This window comes from Electrophorus electricus, chromosome 11, assembly GCF_013358815.1.
Source record: "Electrophorus electricus isolate fEleEle1 chromosome 11, fEleEle1.pri, whole genome shotgun sequence".
Classification (NCBI taxonomy): Eukaryota; Metazoa; Chordata; class Actinopteri; order Gymnotiformes; family Gymnotidae; genus Electrophorus; species Electrophorus electricus.
Window position 1 is genome coordinate 24,091,171 of NC_049545.1, and position 26,332 is coordinate 24,117,502.

The following is a 26,332-nucleotide window of genomic DNA, read 5'->3' on the forward strand; positions in this document are numbered from 1 at the left end:
CAGGAATTAACAAGAATAATTTGACTTTTTATCTCATCAAATTTATGCTAACGATGTCTTTTCCTTTATCTCTTTATAATAAGGGGTTAGCTCAGGACTGAGTCTCCAGCAACTTGGGGACCAATTTATCAGTGATCCAGGATCGGCACCCCTGGTGGTTAATTACCATTCATTAACACAGTTTGCATCTTTTTCTTTTCAGTATACCCAGGAGCGAGCTATTGTCAATATTTGTCCCATATGTGTGTGTGTGTGTGCTGTTTTCTAGTCTCTGTCCTGAAGCGCAGTGTGTCTAACGACAAACATTAATAACCAGGAGGAGGCAGTGGCTGCGCTGGGGGAGGAACGGCACCGCCGCGCGAGTAAATTAGCATGGATACACGTCGCGCGTCTCCTCATGCGCACTGCATAGTCAACATGTTTGCGTGCCAGCGCCTCGCGCCTGCCATGGCCGTTCTCCCTGTGACATATTCAAATACGGAGCGTCCCCGAGGTTTAATTAACCTGGCCTTGCTCCAGCCAGCACGGAACATGCTAAAGACAGCCGCGCAAACTCCAGCACACCCGGACAGCCCGGATAATTCCACATGCACTGTACGAATGGAGAATGAGAATCCTCTCTCTCTCTCTCTCCCCACTCTCTCTCCTTCTCTCTCATCCCCCCATCTCTCTCTCTCAGCTTTTTGTATGACTCATTAAAACAGCTCTCCCAGGGGACTGGTCTGGAGTCGCATTTCCAAATGCAAAGTTCTTCTCTCCTCTTTTATTCTCTTCCTTTGTTTCTGTAGCTGTGTGTCGTTTTTATTCCTTTTTTTCCTTCTCATCTCCATTCTCACACCTCCCTCCAACTCTCCGCTTTTGCTAAGGTGTGTGTGTGTGTGTTTTGTAAGGTATGCTTAGCCTTCTCAGCCTCGTAGATCTGCACATGAATTCACCTGCAGTTCACCTCTGATTACTCACTATAAACACTTTAAAATCAGATCCATTTTGAAGATTCTTCAGACATTCTTTATGCAGGGTGCCTTGTGCTTTTTGGATTCTATAGTATCACTGACGATTCAGCTTTTCTTAATTACACAGGACAGAGGCCCGGAGCTGCCTGTTAAGCTGCGTGATAGCCAGCAGATGGCAGAGTTGAGCTATATGTGCCCTGTAAGATGACTCGGACACCATGCTGTCCTGTATGGGAGCAGTTCTACAAAGCGTGTTGGTGAACTTCTCCTTTCCTCGTGGTTATATTGTGAACACAGACTCCTAAACTGGTGTCTCTGTTCTTCAAAGTGATGCAATTAATGTTCTTTTGAAGATGAATTCAGTGAGACCCCAACCATAAGTGAGTCAAAGTCAAATATATTTACACAGCACTTTTTACAACAGCTGTTGTCACAAAGCAGCTTTACAAATGTCCAGGTCCAAGTCAGGAGTCACGACAAGTCACGCCGTCTCCTTCCCTACATGCTGACTCTCTTCAGCGCTTACCGACACACACACATGCACACTTTGCTTTCTGTGTGGCAGTGTTGGGACTCCAAACCATACCAAGGTGCTGGTTTGCATAGCATCAGCAGTGTGCTGTGCTCTCACAGTGACTACACAGACCTGTGGCCAGCCTGCCAACGCCCCCTGCTGGCAAAGGTGATGCAGATGCACAGCACTGGGACCAATTACTGGTACATTACCATCTCCGAGCGGGAGTGGGAAGGTGTTTTGTGTGAGAGAGAGAGAGAGAGACAACCCCAGCCAAATGCCTTTGAGGATTGTGAACTTCCTCTCTCTCTTGTGTGTCCATCTCCACAGCCTGTCATTCCGCTCTGCTCTCCACACAGGACTCACTCTTCCCTCGTTCACAGAATTCCATGCTGGTGAGTTCGGAGGTTCATCTGCTGGCCATCGGCTCCAGCCGTGTCTCCCTCTGTGCTGCTCCTCTCTCGTTACAGACCCTCGGAAGAGTTCCACCAGACAAACGGCGCTCGCAGCTGCTGCAGTCTGCGTCTTAATTTCAGAGTTAAGTCATCGCTTTGACAACAGACCTCAAGACCTCTGCGATGTTATGTCATCTGAAGGCACCCACCTGAAACATGAGAAGAAGAAAAAACGAGTGCATGATAGCATGCATGTGTCCAGTATTTACACGGGCGAATTTAAGGAGGGAGTGTAAATTTGTGCGCTTCCAGTGTTACAGGCAAGTTTAGTGTGGTGGTGTGAATTTACATTTACTGCATTTAGCAGACGCTCTTATCCAAAGCAACTACAAAAGTGCTTTGTTATTTACTCATAGAATACATCCTAGTGCAGTACAGTAGGTTAGAATCCAATATACCAATGAACTAGAATACTGTAAGAAATACAGGGATCAGTGCTGATACCTAGAAGTGTGTAAGGTCAGAAATAAGTACAGAATGTACAGAAATACATAAGGTGTAAGACAATAATAAGTGCAATAAACAACAAGTGCTAGAGTTTGTTAAACAGCATCAGTTTAATAAGCAGTACCCTACAGTAAGTACTAGTTTAGTCAGTCAATATGGGAGCAGGGTCAGTTGTCCTTTAAATATTCCGCAATCTGTGTTTGAAGACTGCAAGGGACTCTGCTGTCCAGACAGCAAGCGGGAGTTCATTTCACCATCTTGGAGCCCGAACAGAAAATAGTCTCGCTGCTTGTCTTCCATGAGACCTGAAGCGTGGTATTTCAAGCCGAGCCGTACTTGAGGTTCGAAGTACTCGAGGTACGGGTCGGGCTTTGACCACTGACCTCATGTATGAAGGGGCTGGTCCATTTTTGGCTTTGTAGGCAAACATCAAGGTTTTAAATCTGTTGCCTGCAGCTGCTGGAATACTGAATGTGTGTTCAGTGTTTACAGGTTAGTTTGTTTATACTTCACTGAGACAATTACAAACTTAACCTTACAGATAAAATTAGGCACCTATTTAAAACCTTTAACACTAGATGGCGACACCCTTATCAGCCATGTTCCAGATTTTCCGTTTGCGTTTTATTGCAGTAAGAACTTGTGCACACCAGATGGCAGCACTGGTACCTTCTAAACAGCCAACCTAAGGAAACGTCCGCGTAGCTGGAGACCACGACGTCACACACTGCTTTCCCAGTGCACACCGATGACAGTGGTGTTACTAATAATCTCAGAAATAATGACGAGAAAAACAGTTCCTGCCCAGTCAGCCAGTGACTGAAGTCTCTCAACCCGCAGTTACGCTGGTGGTTTCCTCTCTTCTTGGTCTTTGATTTGTACGTGGTGGTCCTGACTTCTTTATCAGTTTAACTGGGATTCTTGTCGTGTGAGGGTTTACTAGTGCTACAATGACACATGTTCTTGTTTCTTAATGCACGAAACTAACGTTTTGGTTGTGTCTGATTATTCTAATTTTTCAGTTTCACTGTTCAGTTCCGTATGGACCACATAGTAACACTGAATTTGTTACAGCTGTGATTTGTGTGTAAAATAATATATTAAGGGCTTTTATTTCGTGTTCAGATTCAAGTAATTGAAGAATTACACTTTTGAAAAATTACACTTTTTAAATATTTTTCCAGCGAGTTTAAATTAACCTGTTTTCTTCCACACGCTGTAAATGACTATTTATGATGGTAACGTTAGATGACGAATGCAGTCTTTCAGTGCTTGACCCCGAGCTGTCGTAGCGCCAAATGGCCACTAGGTGGCGGTATTGCTCCACTCCACAGTTCTTACTGTACCCATGAGGCGTTTATCAAAACGAGAGATTCCTGATTTTTCGTATGAACCTAACGAGCTAATAATAGACCCAATTAATGGTGTATTAACCGTTTTTAACAGGAGCGTATATAAAAAAATGGACCCAATCAATGGTGTATTAACCGTTTTTAACAGGAGCGTATATAAATAATGGACCCAATTAATGGTGTATTAACCGTTTTTAGCAGAACGGAAAAAATGGACCCAATTAATGGTGTATTAACCGTTTTTAACAGGAGCGTATAAGGCATGTGCTTAACCAGTGATATAGTTTTCTTTGTACAGCATATCACGAGTTTGCGAGGTTGGGTAGGCCAGTACTATAAAATAACCCCAATCTCTTATCTTCGGCCACAGATCTCTATTTTCCACAGTTCCCGAATCCTGTAGTTATTGCGGTTTTTTTGGCTGCAGTCTTTCTGCGGGCCTTGTCTGTCCACCGTTCATTGTTGTGCGTGTATGTACGTGGGTGAGATGCAGAAGGAAACACCCACATCCCATCTGCGTCTCCAGTGCGCCAGTGTTGTGCCGCCCACTGGTGCGTGTGTAACAGCAGATGGCCTCCCAGTCTGGGGTGGCAGTTCTGTGTCCCGTTCACTGTGCTGCACATAAAGGTTATTAGCGACCAGCAGACGACGTTTTCTAGCCTGGCACACGCAATGCATCGCCTGGGTCGCTATCGTAGGGTTGCACGCAGCCCTTATAAACCATTTTCTGCAAGTAGCGCAGTGCTGTGTCATGGAGTCCAAATCAGCACGTGCATATTTGATCGAAATTGTGTGCAACAGGACTAAGCTCGAGGAGCTGTGAGGGCTCTGTGCCTATAGAGCACGTGCAGTCTCAGGACATCCGGGCACTGGCGAGCTGAGCGGTGTAGGCCAGCACGTGAACAATAATAATAATAAACGCTGTGAAGTATTGGGTAAGAGAGTTGTTTAAAGCGATTCTGGGATCTGCCAGGCGCAGAAGGCTCTGACCTGCAGCTGCTGTGATTGCAACAGTAGTCGGTGTCGTTACCATCCGCAAAATGTATTTTCCTATAATACGCAGGGAAGGTTCACTAGTGTTGGTCAAACTCCGTGCAGAACGCAGACTGGGATCGGTAGCCTGAAACAGATGTACTAGTGAACGCATCGTTCAAATCGGTTCAAAAGTAACTAAATGGAACTTTTAATAGCCTCTGTGTTGGCTATCAAATTAATTTTGATACAATTCGAATATTTGTCTACTATTTCACAGTTTAACTAGAAACTCCCGCATTGCATCATTGTCACGATTTATCCAGTAGAGGATGTAGACGCCAGCGCGCGCTTTCCAAAAATCCGTCACGTCGCAAGATTTCGTCCACGAGCGCTGAACTACACGACGATTCTATTCAGATGAATAAATCAATCCCTTCTGATATATGCGCGTTTTTTAGAGTGTTAGGAAATGGGAAATCCCAGCGTCTCTGCTTTCCGATACATCCTTCACAACGTGACCAGTTCGAAAGCCATAAAGTCATGATTATTCCGGGAGGAAATGGGCGCACGCGAGTGTGGCTCGCTCTCTAGCGCACGTGCTAACTGTTGAACCGAGCCCCAGTCGCTGTCCATGGTGCTGAGAATCTTAGCGCGCGTAAACACCATCGCCCGTAACATCAGCGCGTCACAGTGTCATCCTAATGCATTTAAGGGTTTCTGGATGTTCTGATACATGAATATGAATGACGAGGTTTCTCAACAAACACAAATTTCAAAGCACATCGGGTAAACTGCAAAAGGAAGTCCCTATAGTACGCGTGACAGCGCAAACGGTTGGCGGTTCCTATCGTCTCTGTAGCTTTAAACGGTCTAACGCGCCTTTCAATACGTTCATGCTCCCGTTGCTAAAAATAGTTCCTTCCTGCTGCGGTGTGGCGCACTTTCCACCCGCGCCCCAGTAAAGCGTGTTGATGCATTGTGATAGAGTTAAAGCAGCATTCGCACAGTTTACACCAGAAAGCTTCTTATCTGAAACGCTAAGAAACGGCGTGTTGATCTTTGGCGGTATTCGGTGTGTGGGGTAACCGCAGCGGAGGCTCCTACTGGGCCTTTAAGTGGGCTGGCGGCGGAGCGAGGCGACGTCACGGGCGCGCTGACATGTACACTGGCACTCTGTAGTCCGACCACATCTAGAGCCAGCCCCCGCGCGCGGAGATCCCCGGCAGTCGGACACTATCCGCGAGGGTTTACCTGCACGCACAGCATCACCGACGCGCGGAACACGAGCAGGACTGAAGCGCGCCAGCCGGAGCCATGTCTGTAGCAGGACTGAAGAAGCAGTTCCACAAAGCCACTCAGGTAAAGCCACTCGGGCTTGGCTCGAGAGCGAGCGAATGCAGCGTTCCAGTTCTGCGAAGCTACGGAAAAACGGGCCCGTGTGCCGCGCGCGCGCGGCGGCGTCGGCGTCGTCGTCGTCGTCCAGACGATGTCACGTAGCACCATGTTTTCTTTTAACCGGATTTTACTAGAGATTCAGTCCACGCGTGCCTGCGTAGACGGGACAGCGCTGGCCTGCCTGTCCCGCGCGGGACCGAGGACCGGAGGAGTTCGCCATGAAGCCGCGTCACGACACAGTAATCCTCCTCGCGCTAATTAATGGCAGCGCTTGGGCTCGAGGGAGTCCCGAATTCTGTTCTTTGTCATGTCGTTGGCAGGCGCCCGTGCCGGTCCAGGTGGTATATAAACGTGACGAATCACGCTGTGTACAACGTCACGCTCCTCCTTCAGGTGACATTCCAACAAGCTTGTGGTTCACGTGGGTTCCGTGCGAACGCAAACGCCCGCGCGTGAAGGTTGCCCCAGTTAGCTCCTAAAGCGCTGCGCGCGTACCGGGTGTCCTCGTGCCTTACCGACTGCGCGTGTTGACCTAGCTGACCTTTAAAGTTAGTCGTGACGCACGCGGTCACTCATGAAAGCCGCGTGCCTCTTCCATCCGGAAACGTCAAATGACGAGTGCTTGTGTCGAGAATCTTTACCTGCTTGTTCAAGACTGGACATGTGGGTCAGCGTTCTTCACACGTTTGAGTGACCATGTGTGAATGACGAGGCTGTCGTTCGTTTAACATGTTAATATTGTCCCGATTTCCCGTCTTTAAATATACCCACCCAGATCATGTAAAGGTTATATTGAGGCCATGTGTGGCATTTTCTGTGTAGCCTGCAGCGTGGCCAGTAAGGCGGATGCGCTGTGCTGGAAAGTCACCAGTTTGGGACAGTCCTGCAGAACAGTGTGTGCTGATGCAGTCCCAGTCCCACGCCTGCTAAAATAAGTCATTCATTGTTTTAAATGTTTAGTCATTTCACTTATCTTAAATATACAGTTTAATTTATTAGACACATTTGAAGCAGGCAATCAGGTGTGTGTGTTTGTGTGTGTGTTTGTCAGGTGTGTGTGTGTGTGTGTGTGTGTGTGTGTGTGTGTGTACCTATGCAGCGGTCCTTTCCATGTTTGTCTTTAATCTCGCTCAGACTGTCCCACAGTCTTTAAACAGTTTGATCCAGCGTACTTAACCCTAACATCAGGCATCGGTTAATATGGTCTGAGTCCCAGTACTTGTACAGTTTACTCACCAGAGAGACTGGAGTGCTGGAGTGTGATGGGTTTCTGTTGGCATTTTAATAATGTGCTTTAGTGGAATGGACTTCAGAAAATAAATGGCTAAATATTCTGATCTCTATAACATCTGTACACACACACACACACACACACACACATACACACAAAGACATTGGGTGCCACTGCGGTTTATTAAGGTACAGAGGCAGCGTGATTTGAAGCTTCGTAAACGTGACATCACCCTGAAACAGAAGCGGCCCCCATGATGGAGCTGACTTGCTCCTCCATCTCTAGACTAACCTCCCCTCCTCCACCCTGACCTCAGCCTGTGGATGGTTGGATGGAGGTGGTGGGTACTTACATCGTCAGTGAGTTCACTGCCTTGGAGGTAGGGTGGGGAGGGGAGTTCACTCAGAGCTGTTCTTTAGAGTAGATGGTTACTCTACTGCTGGAACACACACAAACGCACGCACGCACATAGAGGACTGTTCAATTGAATTCCAGCATGCCTTGTAGTTCACTAGCTCCAGACTCTAGATTAGCCTTAGAATGGGAGTTACTCACACGTTACAGACGCTCCAGACACTCCTCTCTGGACTATCCCTTTAATTATTATCGCTACAATGACCTTTGTCATGGTGATATCAGAGAAGACCGCAGTATGCAAATGACCCTTGTAACAATCACATTTTTATTGGCTGCTCTGAACGTCCTGATCATTGGCTGATCTACTTGTTAAGTGCTTTATGGGGGTTTTGCATGAAAAGGTATCAATGTGTTTTGATTGCAATGTAAACAAAAGGATTTGGCCCTTACACTGTAGTCCTGTGTAAAACCTAGATTACCAAAGACAAACATCAGCATGTGATATTTATTGCTACTAAACGTAGGAACACACATCCTGGTGTGTCTTTATATCTTAAAAGCTTGAACTGAAATAGTTCTGAGGTTGAAAAAAAGGTTTTGTATCTGTCCTGGTCTCTGTAATCAGAAACCGAATATTTTAACATAATATGTCTGTATTAACCAATCAGGAAACTTCTCTTCAACGTCCACTCTACCTGTACTAGGCGGTACTAGAAGCTAGGCGTGCGTGTCTGAACTAAGGTTTGAAGGCAGACGGAGAGATTGAGGAAATGTGGTTATCGTCCCCGGCTAAGTAGGAGGTTAGCAAGAACAGTGACATTGGTTACAGCAGCTTCAAGTGTTTCTGAGGCATATGTTTGATATTTGTGTGTGTGGTTTATATGTTTGATATTTGTGTGTGTGCGTGTGTGGTTTGTACGTTGAGGAACACAAATCGTGTGTCATGTGGTCAACACAGCCTTGACTCCATCAGTTCTCTGTGTTTCCCTGATGCCTCTAATTCAGAGGAGATCCAGTGGATGTAGTGCTCCCACCTCCAGTGACACAAACACATGCTGTATGAGGTGTGTGTGTGTGTGTGTCTTAGAGAGACTAGGATCTTCAAAGTCGCAGCCCTTTAGCATGAAGACAAGTTAAGTCTTAACCAGCTTCAGGAGGCAGCCAGCTCTGACTCCCGGGTCTTGAGTTCTTTGCATCAGTTTTGAAGAGATATTCACACATGCTGAGCACTTGTAGGGTTCTGTATCAAAACATTTTTATTATTATTTAATTAAATGTATTATATGATTGTTTTGAAAATAAATTCATAGACTATCAACCTTCACTTTTTGTCTTAAAACTAATGTAAGCATAAATCAGTAAAAACCATTAGATTGTTGTGGGTTTGATTTTGAAATGATATCATTGCCATCAGTCAACACTTAATCTCCCATAATATAGAAGTGAAAACATGTGTTTAAGGAGTTTCAAAAATGACTTAAAACATAAAACTGAAATCTAACCCGCTACAGACTTTCTGTCCTGGGTTTGTGTGGTTTGTCTCCAGGGTTGAGTGGTTTCTGCCCTGGGTTTGGGTAGTTTCTGCCCTGGGTTTGGGTAGTTTCTGCCCTGGGTTTGAGTAGTTTCTGCCCTGGGTTTGGGTGGTTTCGGGGCGGAGCCTCTCAAGGGCCGTCAGGCGGGGATGGTGGGTGTCTGTGAACTGCCATGTTTAGAGCTCTCCATGGAAATGTGATTGGGTTTATGTCTGGGCTCTAGCGCTGTATATGGACGGTTGAATCCAAGCTTGTCGCCCTGGTGATGGGGACACTTGGGGCTGTGACCCTTAGCTGGAGGAGAGACTCTAACAGATCCCAGGAGTGACGTCACAAAATGTATATATTTCTAAAGCACACGTGTGTTAATGTATGGAAGAGTCAGGTATGGCGGCTCCAGTGCGGTGTGATGGTGTGTTGGTCTTCAGGAGATAGAGGAGAATTGCATGCTGTCCGTTCCTTTAAGTCCACTGTGTGGAAGAAAGCTGCAGGATGAATGAAATGGGGACATGGTAAAAGATATGCGCCACACTCACGCGAATGTCGGATTTGTGCATCTGTTTTATGCAACACAGTTGCCTTTTGTTTTTTGCGTTATTTTGTTTATAATTGCAAGTGCTTCGATCTTGCTACAACAACAACATCAGCAGCTCTTCCCAAGAGCCACAGGGCGAGAGCTGTGTGCTGCGGGCTGGGAAAAATGACAGGGCAAGATTTTAGGGATTCCCTGCGCAGCAGGGAAGCCTGAGGCTTTGCACGCATGGTTATTGCGACCCTTCAGTCGCAGGAGCCTAACAGGAGCCTAACAGCACCTCTGCACATACAGAGTCAATTGTGTGTGTGTGTGTGTGTGTGTGTGTGAAGTACACAGTCCTGGATTTGCTACACTGTTCATCCCACATCCACCTTCTTGGACCCTGTAAAAACTGCCAGACTGGCATTCAGTGATATTTACTGAGGCAGTGGGTTGTTATTCAGTTGAGCCTCCAAACCACTTGTTTTCTTTAACTCCCTGCCTCTGCCAAAGCCCCGCCCCCAGGGGAAATGCCTGCCACAGCCAAGGCCCCGCCCCCCAAAGAGAGCTGCCTGCCACAGCCAAGGCCCCGCCCCTGCATAAGTAATGTAACTAATGGAATGTAAGTACCACTTGGAGTGCTGGCGTGCTGGAATAATGATGCGTGGTGGGTGTGGCTTCTTGCTTCTTGATTTAGACGCCAAGGTGTTCACATACACACCAGTGGATCTGTAAGAGCTGTGGGTCTCCTCAGAAGACTGTGATGTCAGCCAGAGGAGTTCTAGAGGACTCTAGATCCTGTGTGTGTGTGTGTGTGTGTGTGTGTGTGTGTGTGTGTGTGTGTGTGTGTGTGTGTGTTTGAGAGAACACCGCAGTGCAGGCTGGCTTTGATGAGAGGAGAGGAAAGGCAGTGTGCATTTCAAAATTCTGAATGACTTCTGAACAGTTCCACAGTCCCGACAGCAGGACAGATTGTCCCTGCAGAGTTCCTCTGTCTTGCAGAGTTCCTCCGTCCTGACAGCAGGACAGATTGTCCCTGCAGAGTTCCTCTGTCTTGCAGAGTTCCTCCGTCCTGACAGCAGGACAGAGTGCCCCTGCAAAGTTCCACAGTACAGCTCAGTTAGCCGCGTTGCCTGTGTGCTGACACCCAGTTACTGTGTCCCAGAGTCTCTGTGCTCAGTGAGAAAAGGCTTTTAAAAGCAGACATCACGTAAATTGTTATTCCATTATACTACAAAAGGCTGGAATGAACCAAGAGCTAGAAAGCTGGGATCATTTACATTTAGCTGATGCTTTTATCCAAAGTGACTTACGATCATGTCTGAGTACAACTTTGAGTAATTGAGGGTTAGGAGTCTTGCTCAGGGGCCCAACAGTGTTGGTGTGGTTGGAATTGGCAACCATCTGATTACCTTAACCACTGAGACACCACTGCCATGTTTAATTTTGTTCTCTTGGGTTAAAAAGCAAATCCAGCTGGAGCCTTCTGGAAACTTCTGGATCTTCGTTCCCTTCCTGCTGCAGGGACTCCATTCTCAGTTGGCCAATTCTGAGTGTAATAGGTGCACTGTCTGCTCTGAGAGCGATAGGTAATGTCTGACAGGGACAGAAGTCCCTCCTCTGCTGAGACATTGATGTTCGTCTTTCCCTCCACGTCTCCTCATGTGAGGTGTTTGAAACGCAGTAGTAGTGTTGGGTATGTTTACAGTGGCCACTAAATTAGAGAAACACACTGGACTTTTCAGGCCATCTGACATCCTTTGTATAGTTTTGCTGTCTATTTACACTTTTCCCTAGTTCATTCTCTCTCTCTCTCTTTTTCTGCTCACTTCAGTTCGTCTTTATAATAGTTTTGTAATAATAATGTAATAAACATCAACAAGGTATATTCACCTTTTTACATTTTGCCATAATGTTTAGTTGGGCGGGACTGAGAGCGTTGTCACTCAGGTTCGTAATCTAGGCAGTGCAGTGAAGTCCTAATCCCTCGTCCAGTTTTTCATTTATAAATCTTTTGGATTCAGGGCTTTTCACTTTGCAAAAATGTCTGATCTTTACTTGAATTTCCAGTTCTTCCAACATCCAGGTTCAACAAACATCTCCAGTGTCTCCAACACCCAGGTCTAACATCTCCAGGCAGCCATGTGTCTGTCTGCCCTGTCCTGTCTCTCTCTATTTAGATTTTCTCGCAGTAAAGAGAAGTGCTGCCAATTCAGTTTCTCTTTTTAGAGCTCTTTCTACTCCTCTCTCTCTCTCTCTCTCTCTCTCTCTCCTCCCCCTTGTTCTGAAATGGGATGGTGATATGGGATCTACACTACAGGCTGTGCCAGCGTGATGTTTTATTCAGGTGCCTGTACTACATGTTCTGGCCGTTACCCACTGTGGAGAACACCACACACACACCACACACACCACACACACACACACACACACACACACACACACACACACACACACACACACACACACACACACACACACACAAACCACATACACACACACTCCTCTATTTGGAGAGCCCTGTCAGTCTGCTGTGAACCAGCATGTGATAATAGATGTTCCTGTCCAGCACTGCAGCTGAGAAACCCCAAATCAGGCCTCTGTGGTTCATCTGGTCTGGGCACTTCAAATATTTAAATACTTAAATACTTAAACACTTGAATGACGTGCATTCGTGTGTGTGTGTGTGTGTGTGTGTGTGTGTGTGTGTGTGTGTGTGTGTGTGTGTGTGTGTGTGTGTGTGTGCGTGTATGCAGATACACAGTGCTTGAACTGTAGTTGACTTCCCTGGTCTTGTTTCGGTGCAGATGTATGGGCTGCTTAATGACTGGTGACCAGCATTCCACTAGCAGGTGGCTCTACCCCAGTGCATTTTGGGTAATAGCCATAGAGCACTAATCAATGCCCCCCTACAATGACATACAGTGTCATTATTTCTGCATCTATCCCTCCTCCTGCTGGGGGGGGGGGTTCTTCTTTGACTAATTTGAGTAATTGAGTAAAACTGTAGTGAGGATAATTCACTCACTAGAGTACTTGAGTGCGTACTCTGAGCTTCTTACTGTGAGATTATTTTGAGGGTAATTAAGCTCAATAAAAGTGTGTGCATGTGTGTACGTGCGTGTGTGTGTCTGTGTGTGCTGTGATCTTGGAGATGGTACTGACTGAGTCCTTTAATTGGACTTGACTCTACTGGTGCTAATCTTTGTGCTGGTAGTGGAAACAGAGATGCCGGTGTCTGAATCAGGAGACTGTCTGATGGCCTTTACATCCGACCCTCTGTGAGCAGGAAGTTGATGTGGGAACACCACAGAGCGTCTCCTGTAGAAGACTGTTAAATACCTGATAAATACCTCAAATCTCAAACATTTGGGGCAGATCAGTGTAACTTTTGCATATGAAGCACCTGACTGAGTTTTAGGTTTGTGCTTCTCTCTCTCTCTCTTACACACATCACACACATCACACACACACACACACATGCACACACACACAGGTACTTACACATACACACACACAGTCACCCAATTGCCTCTGGAGGCATAAATTTAGGCATTAAAATCCAAAGCTTAAAATTTGACGAGCCACAGCAGCCTTTTTCCAGCCTTCAGGCTGATGTGACGGGACGCGAGTTGAGGAGGGAACTAGACCTCACACACCGCTGCAGAAAGCAACACGATGCAACCGCCTGGCAGAAAAGGCTTCACTTATTAATGCGTCTGCCTGACTCACGTAGCAGCAACATTATTCAGTCTTCATTCATTATTCATAGTCTTGCCTCTCTGCTAAACTGAGCTACAGCTAGCTAGATCAGCCTAGCGTCTCGGCTAAAGACGGGTTTCTGAGCAGAACTTCAGGCCTCATCAGTCAATCCTGAAAGACCCCCCTCCGCCCACCCATCTCACACACACACACACACACAACCACCTAGGAGAGCATCCCTATGTATGGACAGTGTCTTATCAATGCTATAGTCCCCTGGCAATGAAAACTCAGTATTTCAATGTAGCATTAGCCACGTGCTAAGTGTTACTCTGACCTCCCAGACACTGCTGTGATCACAGAGTCCTCTGTTGTCTGTACACCTGAGTAGATGTTTAACTGATGAGTCTGGATGGACTGACGTCTGTTTGGGGCAGAACCTACCTGTTGGGCTGGATTTAATTTCTGATTCTCTCTTGTTCTCGAGCTCTCTCTCTAAACGGAGCCTAAAAGTTGAACTAGATTGTGCTGCATAGATTTTTTTTGAATATGGTTAACCGGTTTTAGTAAGCATCTGTTACACCAGTGAGGAACTGTGTGCGTGAGAGAGAGAGAGAGACGGCTCCTTGTCTTCAGGTGCTGTCTGTTCCGCGATGATCCAAGACGCATCCAGGGAATTAAAGGACTGTGTCTGTGACTAATCTGTCCGAAGACTGAACCCTCAGATGGATAGCCATTCCAGCTGTGTGTCCTTCAGGAGATCTTCTGGGCTCCTGAGTTCCTCAGGGCTTCATCACGATGGTGGGTGTGTGGATTGTGAGTGCAACCTGCGCCTCAGGGTTTGTGGAGCTGTTGCCGTGACTCGTTCACCATCCCTCCCGCTGTTTAGAGAGTGATTTATGGGGGAGTTTCTGACGCCAACATGCGCAACAGAGATGTGGGTGAAGTGCATGGAGATTGCACCATGTTCCGTTTTCGGGTATATAGAGGTTATTTGGTTTCAGTATTCTGTAAAGTATTTATATAACGTATTACAAGTATGCACATTCTTCTGCTTCATCTCCTTCTCTTAGCTTTAGTATAATTTTTAATAAGCATATGCTGTTAATTAACCACAAACCCGACTGTGCCAGATATTTTGGAGGTTGTGTGGAAGCCGTCTGTGCTGGGTTCCGTCTGTGGTGCTGATGGATTTCTTTAGATGATTTATCAAAAACCTTTTGTGAATGTGACCACAAGAGATTGATAACAGAATCCTGTCTGCTGTCAAGTGTGATGTTAAACCAGTGACCTCTTATTCTAACACACAGCGAAACGTAACGAGCTCATGAGGGGTAGCAGCCGTATTAGCACATTTCATAGGGGTCTTTTCACGACAACTCAGCTGGACCCTGTATATTCTGGACCCTCAACAGTTGCCTGCTTTTCACTGGATTGTTGAAATTTGTATTGAACATCCAAGAAGCCCTGAGAGTAATTTGATTCATGTATTTATGTAAATATTTTTGCTGAGTCATAACATAAAATAAATCATTTTATATGAGGAATCTTTAATTTTCTAAAATTAATATCTCCACAAACTTTCACTTTCTTGCAGCCACATTTTGTTTCTCTGTAGTATTGATACAGTTTTATTGGGTCTACTGCATGGAAATGAGTGCCACAAATCTTGCTAAATATAGTTTTATGTTTTCCTAACCCTAAATCCACTAAGACGTTTTGGCTGTGTTTTCCCAAGATGAATTGTTCCAATTTCCTTGAAACTTTTCTTTGGGAAAATGTTAAAAATGCATTGTCGATATGCATAAAAAAAATTAAAGACGCAGCATCAATGGACCTTGTGGTCAGAAACCTCGACAAGCAGACATGTGTGTGTGTGTTAAACCCTATGTGTCACCGTGTGAATGACTGGGATGATCAACATGTTGTAATCATGGTAAATCAAACACAGACAAGTTCAGCCAGTGTCGCCATGGATACTGAAATCCCAGAGCACAACCACAGAATACGCACAGAGCTGCCAGAGTGAGAGCTTCACGCCATAAAGTCAAACGTGTGAAGATGAAGTTCACAGAGGTTGCTTCTGCGTGGAACAGTTGCTACTGTTGCCCACACTGTCCAGGCCGAGACTTGGCTAGATGACTCTAGTCCCTGGGTGTCATCAGATTGAGAATGAGGTAATCTCCAGTTTTCTGCCAATTCTCAGAAAGCAAAAAAACCCAAAACATAATAAATGTATTCTGGACAATAAAGGTTGTTTAGCATATAATCTTTGTCAGTTAAAGAGCTACAGATGAGCAAAGTTTGAATCCATTAGAAGTTCTGGAGTTATTTGGAGTTGTTTGGAGTGGGCAGTGATGTGGAGGTCATGAAAGCAGATCACCTGAGTGCTGAAATGGCCTCTGATTGGTTGACTGTCCTTTGGTCCTGCCCATTGGTCCCATCTGTTGGTCCACATTGCAGGGGTTGCAGAGTCAGCGCACACTGCATCAAGTTCTGGAGGAGCAGGGACAGTAGAGAGGGTGTCAACTGATGCCCAGGGACAGCAGAGACCAGGCGATAGTGAAAGTGAAGACACACACACACACACTTGAGAAGTCAGCAGCATTTCCAGACATAGTGTTTTGTGTGTTGTGCTTTTCCTTTGATCATATCAATCACCCTTGTTAAGATGATTAATGACATCACATCTAAAAGAAGAGACATTCCAGCCTATTCAGTTAAAAAATCAAACTCATCCATTGCACGCCAGTTTCTCAACTCCATACTCTGGACAGAACTCTACAGAAAACATTCTGGCACACAGCAGTGTGTGGAGAACCTGTTGAAATATTTGAGTCTGTCACTGGGGACAGATTAGGTCTCATGGCGTGTGGCAGAAGAGTTCTCGCTCTGCTGAATGGTCATGGATCATCTGACCAGCTGTAGAGAAGCAGACAGACGTGGTAACTAGACACGTGTGGAGCGGTCAGATCCTCCCCAGTTATCCTGTAGTTTCATTTTGCCATTCGGAAGGACTTAGAACATACAGACACTCAAGAGGAACTTGGTGTTACTCTTAGAAGGACTTGGAGAATGTCTGCATGTTCTTCTATCACACCACCCTCTCCTTTAGGAGGTGGTGGTGTCAGTTTATTACTTCCTGTTGTCCAGAGAACTGTATCCATCCCTTAACCCATAACCCTGCACACTGAGCAATGCTTCTCTCTTATGAAATGTTCAGGACATGAAGGCACTTTGATTATTGTGTGTGTGTGTGTGTGTGTGTGTGTGTGTGTGTGTGTGTGTGTGTGTGTGTGTGCGGCCGCTGGCCGTTGAAATCTCATCCTTCAACTCAGAATAAAGCAGCTACCTGCTTCAGCACGTTTGGCACGTCACAGCTGCTAGACCCCCAATCCCCACAGGACCCCCCCCCCCCCAGGAGTGCTGTGATGAGCCAGCGAGGATGATGTATGAACACAAAGGAGAGAGAGAGAGATGGAAAGAGGCAGAGAAGCAGAGAGAGAGAGAGACTTAGAGAGGGTAGCTTGTTTGAAAACGAGAGGAGAGAGCAAGGAAGAGGTGTGAAAAACATGGAGAGATTTGGAAAGAAAAGGGAGAAAGATGGATGATAGTGGGGTGAGGGAGAGAAGAAAGGACAGTGTAGAGGAGAGAGACGTCTGATCTGTGGAGAGTGAGGCTCCATTCTTCTCTCTCAGCTGCATTTAAAGAACGTGAGAGCAGAGGACAAATTCTCTTAAACATCCTGAGTGTATGTGAGTGGCAAACACGCGTGATGAGACGAGCACCTGCACTCTGTGGTCTGTAGTCTGTTGATGTGCTTTAATTAGGAGGCTATGGGTGGTGTTCTGACCATAGTAGTGTGTGTGTGTGTGTGTGTGTGTGTGTGTGTGTGTGTGTGTGTGTGTGTGTGTGTGTGTGTGTGTGTGTGTGTGTGTTCTGGATGTGACATGCATTCAGTCGTGTGTGTGTGTGTGTGTGTGTGTGTGTGTGTGTGTGTGTGTGTGTGTGTGTGTTCTGGATGTGACATGCATTCACTCGTGTGTGTGTGTGTGTGTGTGTGTGTGTGTGTGTGTGTGTGTGTGTGTGTGTGTGTGTTCTGGATGTGACATGCATTCAGTCGTGTGTGTGTGTGTGTGTGTGTGTGTGTGTGTGTGTGTGTGTGTGTGTGTGTGTTCTGGATGTGACATGCATTCACTCGTGTGTGTGTGTGTGTGTGTGTGTGTGTGTGTGTGTGTGTGTGTGTGTGTGTTCTGGATGTGACATGCATTCAGTCGTGTGTGTGTGTGTGTGTGTGTGTGTGTGTGTGTGTGTGTTCTGGATGTGACATGCATTCACTCGTGTGTGTGTGTGTGTGTGTGTGTGTGTGTGTGTGTGTGTGTGTGTGTGTGTGTGTGTGTGTTCTGGATGTGACATGCATTCACTCGTGTGTGTGTGTGTGTGTGTGTGTGTGTGTGTGTGTGTGTGTGTGTGTGTGTGTGTGTGTGTTCTGGATGTGACATGCATTCACTCGTGTGTGTGTGTGTGTGTGTGTGTGTGTGTGTGTGTGTGTGTGTGTGTGTGTGTGTGTGTGTTCTGGATGTGACATGCATTCACTCGTGTGTGTGTGTGTGTGTGTGTGTGTGTGTGTGTGTTCTGGATGTGACATGCATTCACTCGTGTGTGTGTGTGTGTGTGTGTGTGTGTGTGTGTGTGTGTGTTCTGGATGTGACATGCATTCACTCGTGTGTGTGTGTGTGTGTGTGTGTGTGTGTGTGTGTGTGTGTGTTCTGGATGTGACATGCATTCACTCGTGTGTGTGTGTGTGTGTGTGTGTGTGTGTGTGTGTGTGTGTGTGTGTGTTCTGGATGTGACATGCATTCAGTCGTGTGTGTGTGTGTGTGTGTGTGTGTGTGTGTGTGTGTGTGTGTGTGTGTGTGTGTGTGTGTGTGTTCTGGATGTGACATGCATTCACTCGTGTGTGTGTGTGTGTGTGTGTGTGTGTGTGTGTGTGTGTGTGTGTGTGTTCTGGATGTGACATGCATTCACTCGTGTGTGTGTGTGTGTGTGTGTGTGTGTGTGTGTGTGTGTGTGTGTGTGTGTTCTGGATGTGACATGCATTCACTCGTGTGTGTGTGTGTGTGTGTGTGTGTGTGTGTGTGTGTGTTCTGGATGTGACATGCATTCACTCGTGTGTGTGTGTGTGTGTGTGTGTGTGTGTGTGTGTGTGTTCTGGATGTGACATGCATTCACTCGTGTGTGTGTGTGTGTGTGTGTGTGTGTGTGTGTGTGTGTGTGTGTGTGTGTGTGTGTGTGTGTGTTCTGGATGTGACATGCATTCACTCGTGTGTGTGTGTGTGTGTGTGTGTGTGTGTGTGTGTTCTGGATGTGACATGCATTCACTCGTGTGTGTGTGTGTGTGTGTGTGTGTGTGTGTGTGTGTGTGTGTTCTGGATGTGACATGCATTCACTCGTGTGTGTGTGTGTGTGTGTGTGTGTGTGTGTGTGTGTGTGTTCTGGATGTGACATGCATTCACTCGTGTGTGTGTGTGTGTGTGTGTGTGTGTGTGTGTGTGTGTGTGTGTGTGTGTTCTGGATGTGACATGCATTCACTCGTGTGTGTGTGTGTGTGTGTGTGTGTGTGTGTGTGTGTGTGTGTGTGTGTGTTCTGGATGTGACATGCATTCACTCGTGTGTGTGTGTGTGTGTGTGTGTGTGTGTGTGTGTGTGTGTTCTGGATGTGACATGCATTCACTCGTGTGTGTGTGTGTGTGTGTGTGTGTGTGTGTGTGTGTGTGTGTGTTCTGGATGTGACATGCATTCACTCGTGTGTGTGTGTGTGTGTGTGTGTGTGTGTGTGTGTGTGTGTGTGTGTGTGTGTGTGTGTTCTGGATGTGACATGCATTCACTCGTGTGTGTGTGTGTGTGTGTGTGTGTGTGTGTGTGTGTGTTCTGGATGTGACATGCATTCAGTCGTGTGTGTGTGTGTGTGTGTGTGTGTGTGTGTGTGTGTGTGTGTGTGTTCTGGATGTGACATGCATTCACTCGTGTGTGTGTGTGTGTGTGTGTGTGTGTGTGTGTGTGTGTGTGTGTGTGTGTGTGTTCTGGATGTGACATGCATTCAGTCGTGTGTGTGTGTGTGTGTGTGTGTGTGTGTGTGTGTGTGTGTGTGTGTGTGTGTGTGTTCTGGATGTGACATGCATTCACTCGTGTGTGTGTGTGTGTGTGTGTGTGTGTGTGTGTGTGTGTGTTCTGGATGTGACATGCATTCACTCGTGTGTGTGTGTGTGTGTGTGTGTGTGTGTGTGTGTGTGTGTGTGTGTGTGTGTGTGTGTGTTCTGGATGTGACATGCATTCACTCGTGTGTGTGTGTGTGTGTGTGTGTGTGTGTGTGTGTGTGTGTGTGTTCTGGATGTGACATGCATTCACTCGTGTGTGTGTGTGTGTGTGTGTGTGTGTGTGTGTGTGTGTGTGTGTGTGTGTGTGTGTGTGTTCTGGATGTGACATGCATTCACTCGTGTGTGTGTGTGTGTGTGTGTGTGTGTGTGTGTGTGTGTGTGTGTGTGTGTGTGTGTGTTCTGGATGTGACATGCATTCACTCGTGTGTGTGTGTGTGTGTGTGTGTGTGTGTGTGTGTGTGTGTGTGTGTGTTCTGGATGTGACATGCATTCACTCGTGTGTGTGTGTGTGTGTGTGTGTGTGTGTGTGTGTGTGTGTGTGTGTGTGTGTGTGTGTGTGTGTGTGTGTTCTGGATGTGACATGCATTCAGTCGTGTGTGTGTGTGTGTGTGTGTGTGTGTGTGTGTGTGTGTGTGTGTGTGTGTGTTCTGGATGTGACATGCATTCACTCGTGTGTGTGTGTGTGTGTGTGTGTGTGTGTGTGTGTGTGTGTGTGTGTGTGTGTGTGTGTTCTGGATGTGACATGCATTCACTCGTGTGTGTGTGTGTGTGTGTGTGTGTGTGTGTGTGTGTGTGTGTGTGTGTGTGTTCTGGATGTGACATGCATTCACTCGTGTGTGTGTGTGTGTGTGTGTGTGTGTGTGTGTGTGTGTGTGTGTGTGTGTGTGTGTGTGTGTGTGTGTGTGTGTGTTCTGGATGTGACATGCATTCACTCGTGTGTGTGTGTGTGTGTGTGTGTGTGTGTGTGTGTGTGTGTGTGTGTTCTGGATGTGACATGCATTCACTCGTGTGTGTGTGTGTGTGTGTGTGTGTGTGTGTGTGTGTGTTCTGGATGTGACATGCATTCACTCGTGTGTGTGTGTGTGTGTGTGTGTGTGTGTGTGTGTGTGTGTGTGTGTGTGTGTGTTCTGGATGTGACATGCATTCACTCGTGTGTGTGTGTGTGTGTGTGTGTGTGTGTGTGTGTGTGTGTGTGTGTGTGTGTGTGTGTGTGTGTTCTGGATGTGACATGCATTCACTCGTGTGTGTGTGTGTGTGTGTGTGTGTGTGTGTGTGTGTGTGTTCTGGATGTGACATGCATTCACTCGTGTGTGTGTGTGTGTGTGTGTGTGTGTGTGTGTGTGTGTTCTGGATGTGACATACATTCAGTCGTGCGAGTCCAGGACCTTTAATACACAACTGAATGTGTGTGTGTCTGTGTGTGAGGGTTTGGTCATGGAAAGATTTTGTACGTCATTGTTAGCTGCTCCTGCATCCATATTACACACACACACACACACACACACACACACACTCAGACACATGCTCATATATGGCAGCCATCTGGTCCCTTCCTCCATTGGCACATAGTAACAGAACACACACACACTCTCTCCATCTTATTACATAAGAGGTGTACAGGGTTCCTGTGGTCTAACTCACTGTGACGCTGTGACGTCCTCCTGCAGGGGCTCTGCTCTGTGCTCGGTTATCTTTAAATACCTTGATGTTCTGATCATTTCCTCTGCTGTTATCTCAGATGGGCTGCAATATAAATATATACAGAAATACCCTTTGACAATGCTCCATTTAAACCAGTCAGATCTTTTGACTAGGGGCAGTTAATCAAGTTGGGATTTGGTGTGCATTAAAGCTGCTGTAAGTGTTTTCTTTAAAGAACATTAGCTAAGCCGCTTTTACATTCTGACCAGAATAGATGCTCTTAGTGGGAGAACAATAGCCTTTGTTTCTGTTCAGGGCTCTGCGATCAGAAACCACAAACTTTAGCAAAGCCCATCTGAACTAATCAATCACTATCCTCCTTGTCAATTATGTAATGGAGGGTGCGAGATTGAAGGGACGAAGAACTGGAGTATCGATTACGATGGAGGTCTTTCATCAAGTGTAGTGGCAGGGTGGTGGCTTCTCCAGAAGCGGAGCGCGCAACTGGGGGTGTGTTTACCCTCGGAGGGCACAGGAAGCTGCAAGCTGTGGGTCTGAGTCATCACGTTCCTGTGACGTTCCTGCGGAGTGTCGGGGATTAGTGCACAGCATGCAGTCTTCACATGTTCAGAGGCTGATCACTGGGGGGCTGAGACCTTGTGTGTGATGGCAGAGAAAGACGGAGGAGGAGGGAGGAAGTCCTTTATTCAGCCGTCTGTTGTCTTGACTCTCACAAACACGTGAATGCACACGTCATGTCCTCAGAGAGATCCAGCTCCCCTGCCTCACTGCCACCAGTGGACTGTCCTGTCACACGGCTCACACTGCCCCATTCCCCGGGCTTCACTAGACCATTTTGGTGGAGGGAAGTTTGTGAGAGATTTGACTAGTTTTCATCACTTCGTTATCACGTGGGATTCCTTTGGTTCCTCTTTCTCATCAGTGACACACACACAGCAATCAACTTAACCCACCTCGTCGTGTGCTATGGAAAACATCACTGGGTGTGAGCGTGTGCCCACATGGTCCGATCCAACACGCTCTTTCAGACGAGCCCTGCTGCACATTAATACTTCATCCCGAGACCCAAATCCACCTGTGTGTGGGTAGAGTTGGTTCTTTAGGAGTGTGTGAGTACCTGTGTGTAGGTAGTGATGGTTCTTTGGAGATGGTGATGTGATGACTCAGCAGACCTGCGTGTAATTGAGCGCACTACTTTCAGGGAGCCATTTTGTCTCCAGCTATGTGATTGGTTCCTTTCATAATTCCCAACACCAGATTGGCTTAGTCCACTGAAAGCCTGATTCTGGATGTTTCTGTGTGTGTGTGTGTGTGTGTCTGTGTGTGTATGTATGTGTGTGTGTGCGAGTGTGTGCGTGTGCGTGCGTGTGTGTGTATGTGTATGTGCGTGTGTGTGTGTGTGTGTATGTGTGTGTGTGTGTGCGTATGTATGTGTGTGTGTGTATGTGTGTGTGTGTGTATGTGCGTGTGTGTGTGTGTATGTATGTGTGTGTGTGTGTGTGTGTGTGTGTGTATGTGTGTGTGTGTGTATGTGTGTGTGTATGTGTGTGTGTGTGTGTATGTGTGTGTGTGTGTGTGTGTGAGTGTGTGTGTGTATGTGTGTGTGTGTGTGTATGTGTGTGTGTGTGTGTGTATGTGCGTGCGTGTGTGTGTGTGTATGTGCGCGTGTGTGTGTGTGTGTGTGTGTGTGTATGTGCGTGTGTGTGTGTGTGTGTGTGTGTGTGTGTGCGTGTGTGTGTGTGTGTGTGTGTGTGTGTGTGTGTGTGTTTAAAGCCTCAGCCAGTGATGCATTGTCCCCCCTCATCCTCTGCACTAATCTGATAGAATGTATTTATAGATTCCCACTCTACCAGCAGGGGTGAAGGGTGAAGATGATGCAGTCTTCTCTCTCTCCCTCTCTCTCTCTCTCTCTCTCTCTCCCTCTCTCTCTCTCTCTCTCTCTCTCTCTCTCTGCCCCCCCCCCTTTCATGTTTAGAGCTGGAGGTTATGTTTGTTCTATATTTAATCTGAGATCCATCCTTCAGGATGAGCACAATGACTAGATACCCAAAATAGTCTGTGTGTGTCTGTCTGAACGTCTCTCTGTCTGTCTGTCTGGTGCAGCTCAGTTTCAGTTTAATGGGCTGAAATGGTGTGACTACTTTGCATGCCATCCTGCAAAATCAAATAAAATCAAAAACAAGATAACTGCCATTGCAGTAGTACTAGCTATAATAATGCTGTCATATATGTTTTGTAATCACAGTATATAGTGCAACAGTGATTCTTGTTTTGTCATCTGTCTCAGTGTTCTGTGAGCATCTTTGTAATGATCCACCACACACACACTCTTCTAAGTGTCACCCATTTGTTTGCAATGTGCAGAACTGTCACAGATTAAAGGTGCAGTGTGCAGGTCTGCTGTGGATTAGAGCTGTAGTGTGCAGATCTTCTGTGAATTAAAGCTGTAGTGTGCCAGTCTGCTGTGGGTTATAGCAGTAGTTGTGCAGGTCTGCTGTGCATTAAAGGTGCAGTGTGCAGGGCTGCTGTGGGTCAAAGGTAGAGTGTCCAGGGCTGCTGTAGGTTAAAGGTGCAGTGTGCAGGGCTGCTGCAGGTTAAAGGTGCAGTGTGCAGGGCTATTGTTGGATTTGTAGTGAAATGACCCTCCCTTTTGATTTCCACCTCGCCTGTCTGCTGGACACTTTAGTCTTAGCTATAAATATATTAAAATCTAAGTCAAATTTATTTATATAGTTCTTTATAGAAATAAAAATATGGACCCAAGCAGCTTTACAAATTTTTGGGTGCACATCCCAAGCAAGCGAGCCAGTGGTGACAGTGGTGAAGAGAGAACGCCCAGCTAATAAAAAATGTGTATATATAGTCCATATATAGACCTGTCACAGGACAGGTCGTATATAGTCCATTTATAGACCTGTCACAGGACAGGTCGTATATAGTCCATATATAGACCTGTCACAGGACAGGTCGTATATAGTCCATATATAGACCTGTCACAGGACAGGTCGTATATAGTCCATATATAGACCTGTCACAGGACAGGTCGTATATAGTCCATATATAGACCTGTCACAGGACAGGTCGCATGACTGATCTATTGTTGGCTTTTCAGAAAAAAGAATGGGAAGCCAAATGGACCAGTGTGTCCAGCGTGTGTACAGAACATTCTAGAGTCTTACAGGAATTCCACTCCAATCAAACGTCTGGGTGGTTGTGGGATTTTTGGTGCTGTTGTGTTTTCATGGTCCTAAAAGCCATGAAAATTGCAGTGAATCTACACAAAGCACAAAGCTACAGTACAGACAGCCATTTCAGAGAGCATGATCCAGAAAACTACTGCTCCCTAAGGTCGGATGAGTGGTCTGTGTGTGTGCGTGTGTGCGCGTGTGTGTGTATGTGTGTGTATGTATGTGTGTGTGTAGACAGTAGATGGAATAGCCGTGAAGTAGATGGCCTTTGCTTTGCATAGGAAATGTTCACTGCAGGCGATGTGTGTGTCTTATTGACCTTCCTTAGGATTTAAGATTCTGTGAGCAGCGCGGTGTAGGGTGCTGAGCATGATGGAGCGCAGTGCAGCGTGATGGAGTGCAACGGAACACAGTGCAGTGTGGTGGAGTGCAGTGTAGTGGAGCACAGTGAAGTATATTGGAGTGGAGTGCAGTGTGGTGGAGTGCAGTGGAGCGGAGTGCAGCGCAGTATAGCGTGCTGAGCCTGGAGGAGCGCAGTGCAGTGTGGTGAAGCGCAGTGGAGCGTGGTGCAAGGTGCAGTGTGGTGAAGCACAGTGGAGCGTGGTGCAAGGTGCAGTGTGGTGGAGCACAGTGTAGCGTAGTGCAGTGCAGTGTAATGCAGTGTGGTGAATTATGGAAGTGCTCACAGGTCCTGCTCAGACAGGAGTGGTAGGTGGTACAGTGCTCTTAAGCCTCCTGGTAACAGATCTCAACCTACGGTTGTCTGAGAGCAAGGCTCAGCCTGTACGTGAGACAGGTTTATCTATGTCTGTCTGATTTTTTACTCTCCCTAACTGCAGCTCTTAGATCTATTGGTTGCGTTTGGTCTGGCGTGAGGAGGTCTTGGTGGAGTAGCTGGACGACATGGTCGTCCGGTGATCCCAGAAGACCATCATCCTAAGATAACTTTTTTCCATCCATGTGTTCCTATGGTAACAGCACAATCTATGGTATGTTGTTACTACTTTAAATTGTAAATTAAATTGTATAATTTGGATGTTTCTTGCTGGTGTTTTAATTAAATCTGAGTAATTGTTAATGTGTAACTGGTAATTGGTGATTTAATAAATCCATAATTACAACATAATTTTGTTATGCATGTAATATAATTCTTTTTGGACCATATATAGTTTATTGAGAGACTTGAGAGGTTGTGTGTGAGTGTGTGTGTGTGTGTGTGTGTGTGTATGTATGTATGTGTGTGTATGTGTGTCTATGTGTGTGTGTCTGCACTAGAGACAGAATTAAAGTGTGTCAATATCCCCCCACACAAACACACTCAGATAGATGATGATGATGATGATGATGCTTCATTTCCCTTCATTCTGCCTTCTCCTTGTCCACCCTCTATCCCTCTTTCTCTTTTCTTCCTCTCCTCCTCCACCTCTCCTTCTCTTTGCACTCTCACTCTATCTCGCTGTCTCTGTATCTTTTATTCTTTGACTAATCTCTCCTTCTCTCTTCTGTCAGCCTTTTCTTTCTTTCCCCCTCTCTCTCTCTCTCTCTCTCTCTTTCCTATCAGGAGGGTTAGAGTTGACTCAGTGTCCTTCGCCTGTGGAGAATGTCTGCTCGTATGATGGGTGCCGTTCACCATGGCAACCATCACACACACTTTCACTTGTGACTGTTGGAGCTGGACCGATAGAAGGATGACATCACTAGTGCTTTCTTTACGTTCATGGCCTTGGGGTTTAGTTGGACGTGGGGCCAAAATATTCTGATCCAATAGCAAAGATATTTTGAACCCTTGTTCTATTGTAGGCAATGGTCCAATAAAATGCTGACTTAGTGTTGTTTGGCCAGTTGCTGCGGTTTCTCTCCACAGTAAAGTCCTTTGTCTTGGAACTGACTTAGCCTT

The 26,332-nt window shown here is 46.4% G+C and overlaps 1 protein-coding gene and 1 long non-coding RNA gene across 2 annotated transcripts in view; one reads left to right on the top strand and one right to left on the bottom strand.

Annotated features, from left to right (window-relative positions):
• Positions 1-1,334: 1,334 nt before the first annotated feature.
• On the bottom strand, positions 1,335-6,033 carry LOC118242232. The gene is made up of 2 exons (XR_004776688.1): positions 5,948-6,033; positions 1,335-2,071 (listed from the first exon to the last, which is right to left on the bottom strand). It is a non-coding gene; the product is annotated as an uncharacterized LOC118242232 (long non-coding RNA).
• sh3gl2a (SH3 domain containing GRB2 like 2a, endophilin A1) overlaps positions 5,653-26,332 on the top strand; it is a 33,560-nt gene continuing 12,880 nt past the window's right edge. The window contains exon 1 of the mRNA XM_027022767.2: positions 5,653-6,055. Coding sequence (XP_026878568.1) covers positions 6,011-6,055 — 45 coding nt within the window. The 5' untranslated portion in view covers positions 5,653-6,010. The remainder of the gene's footprint in view (positions 6,056-26,332) is intronic.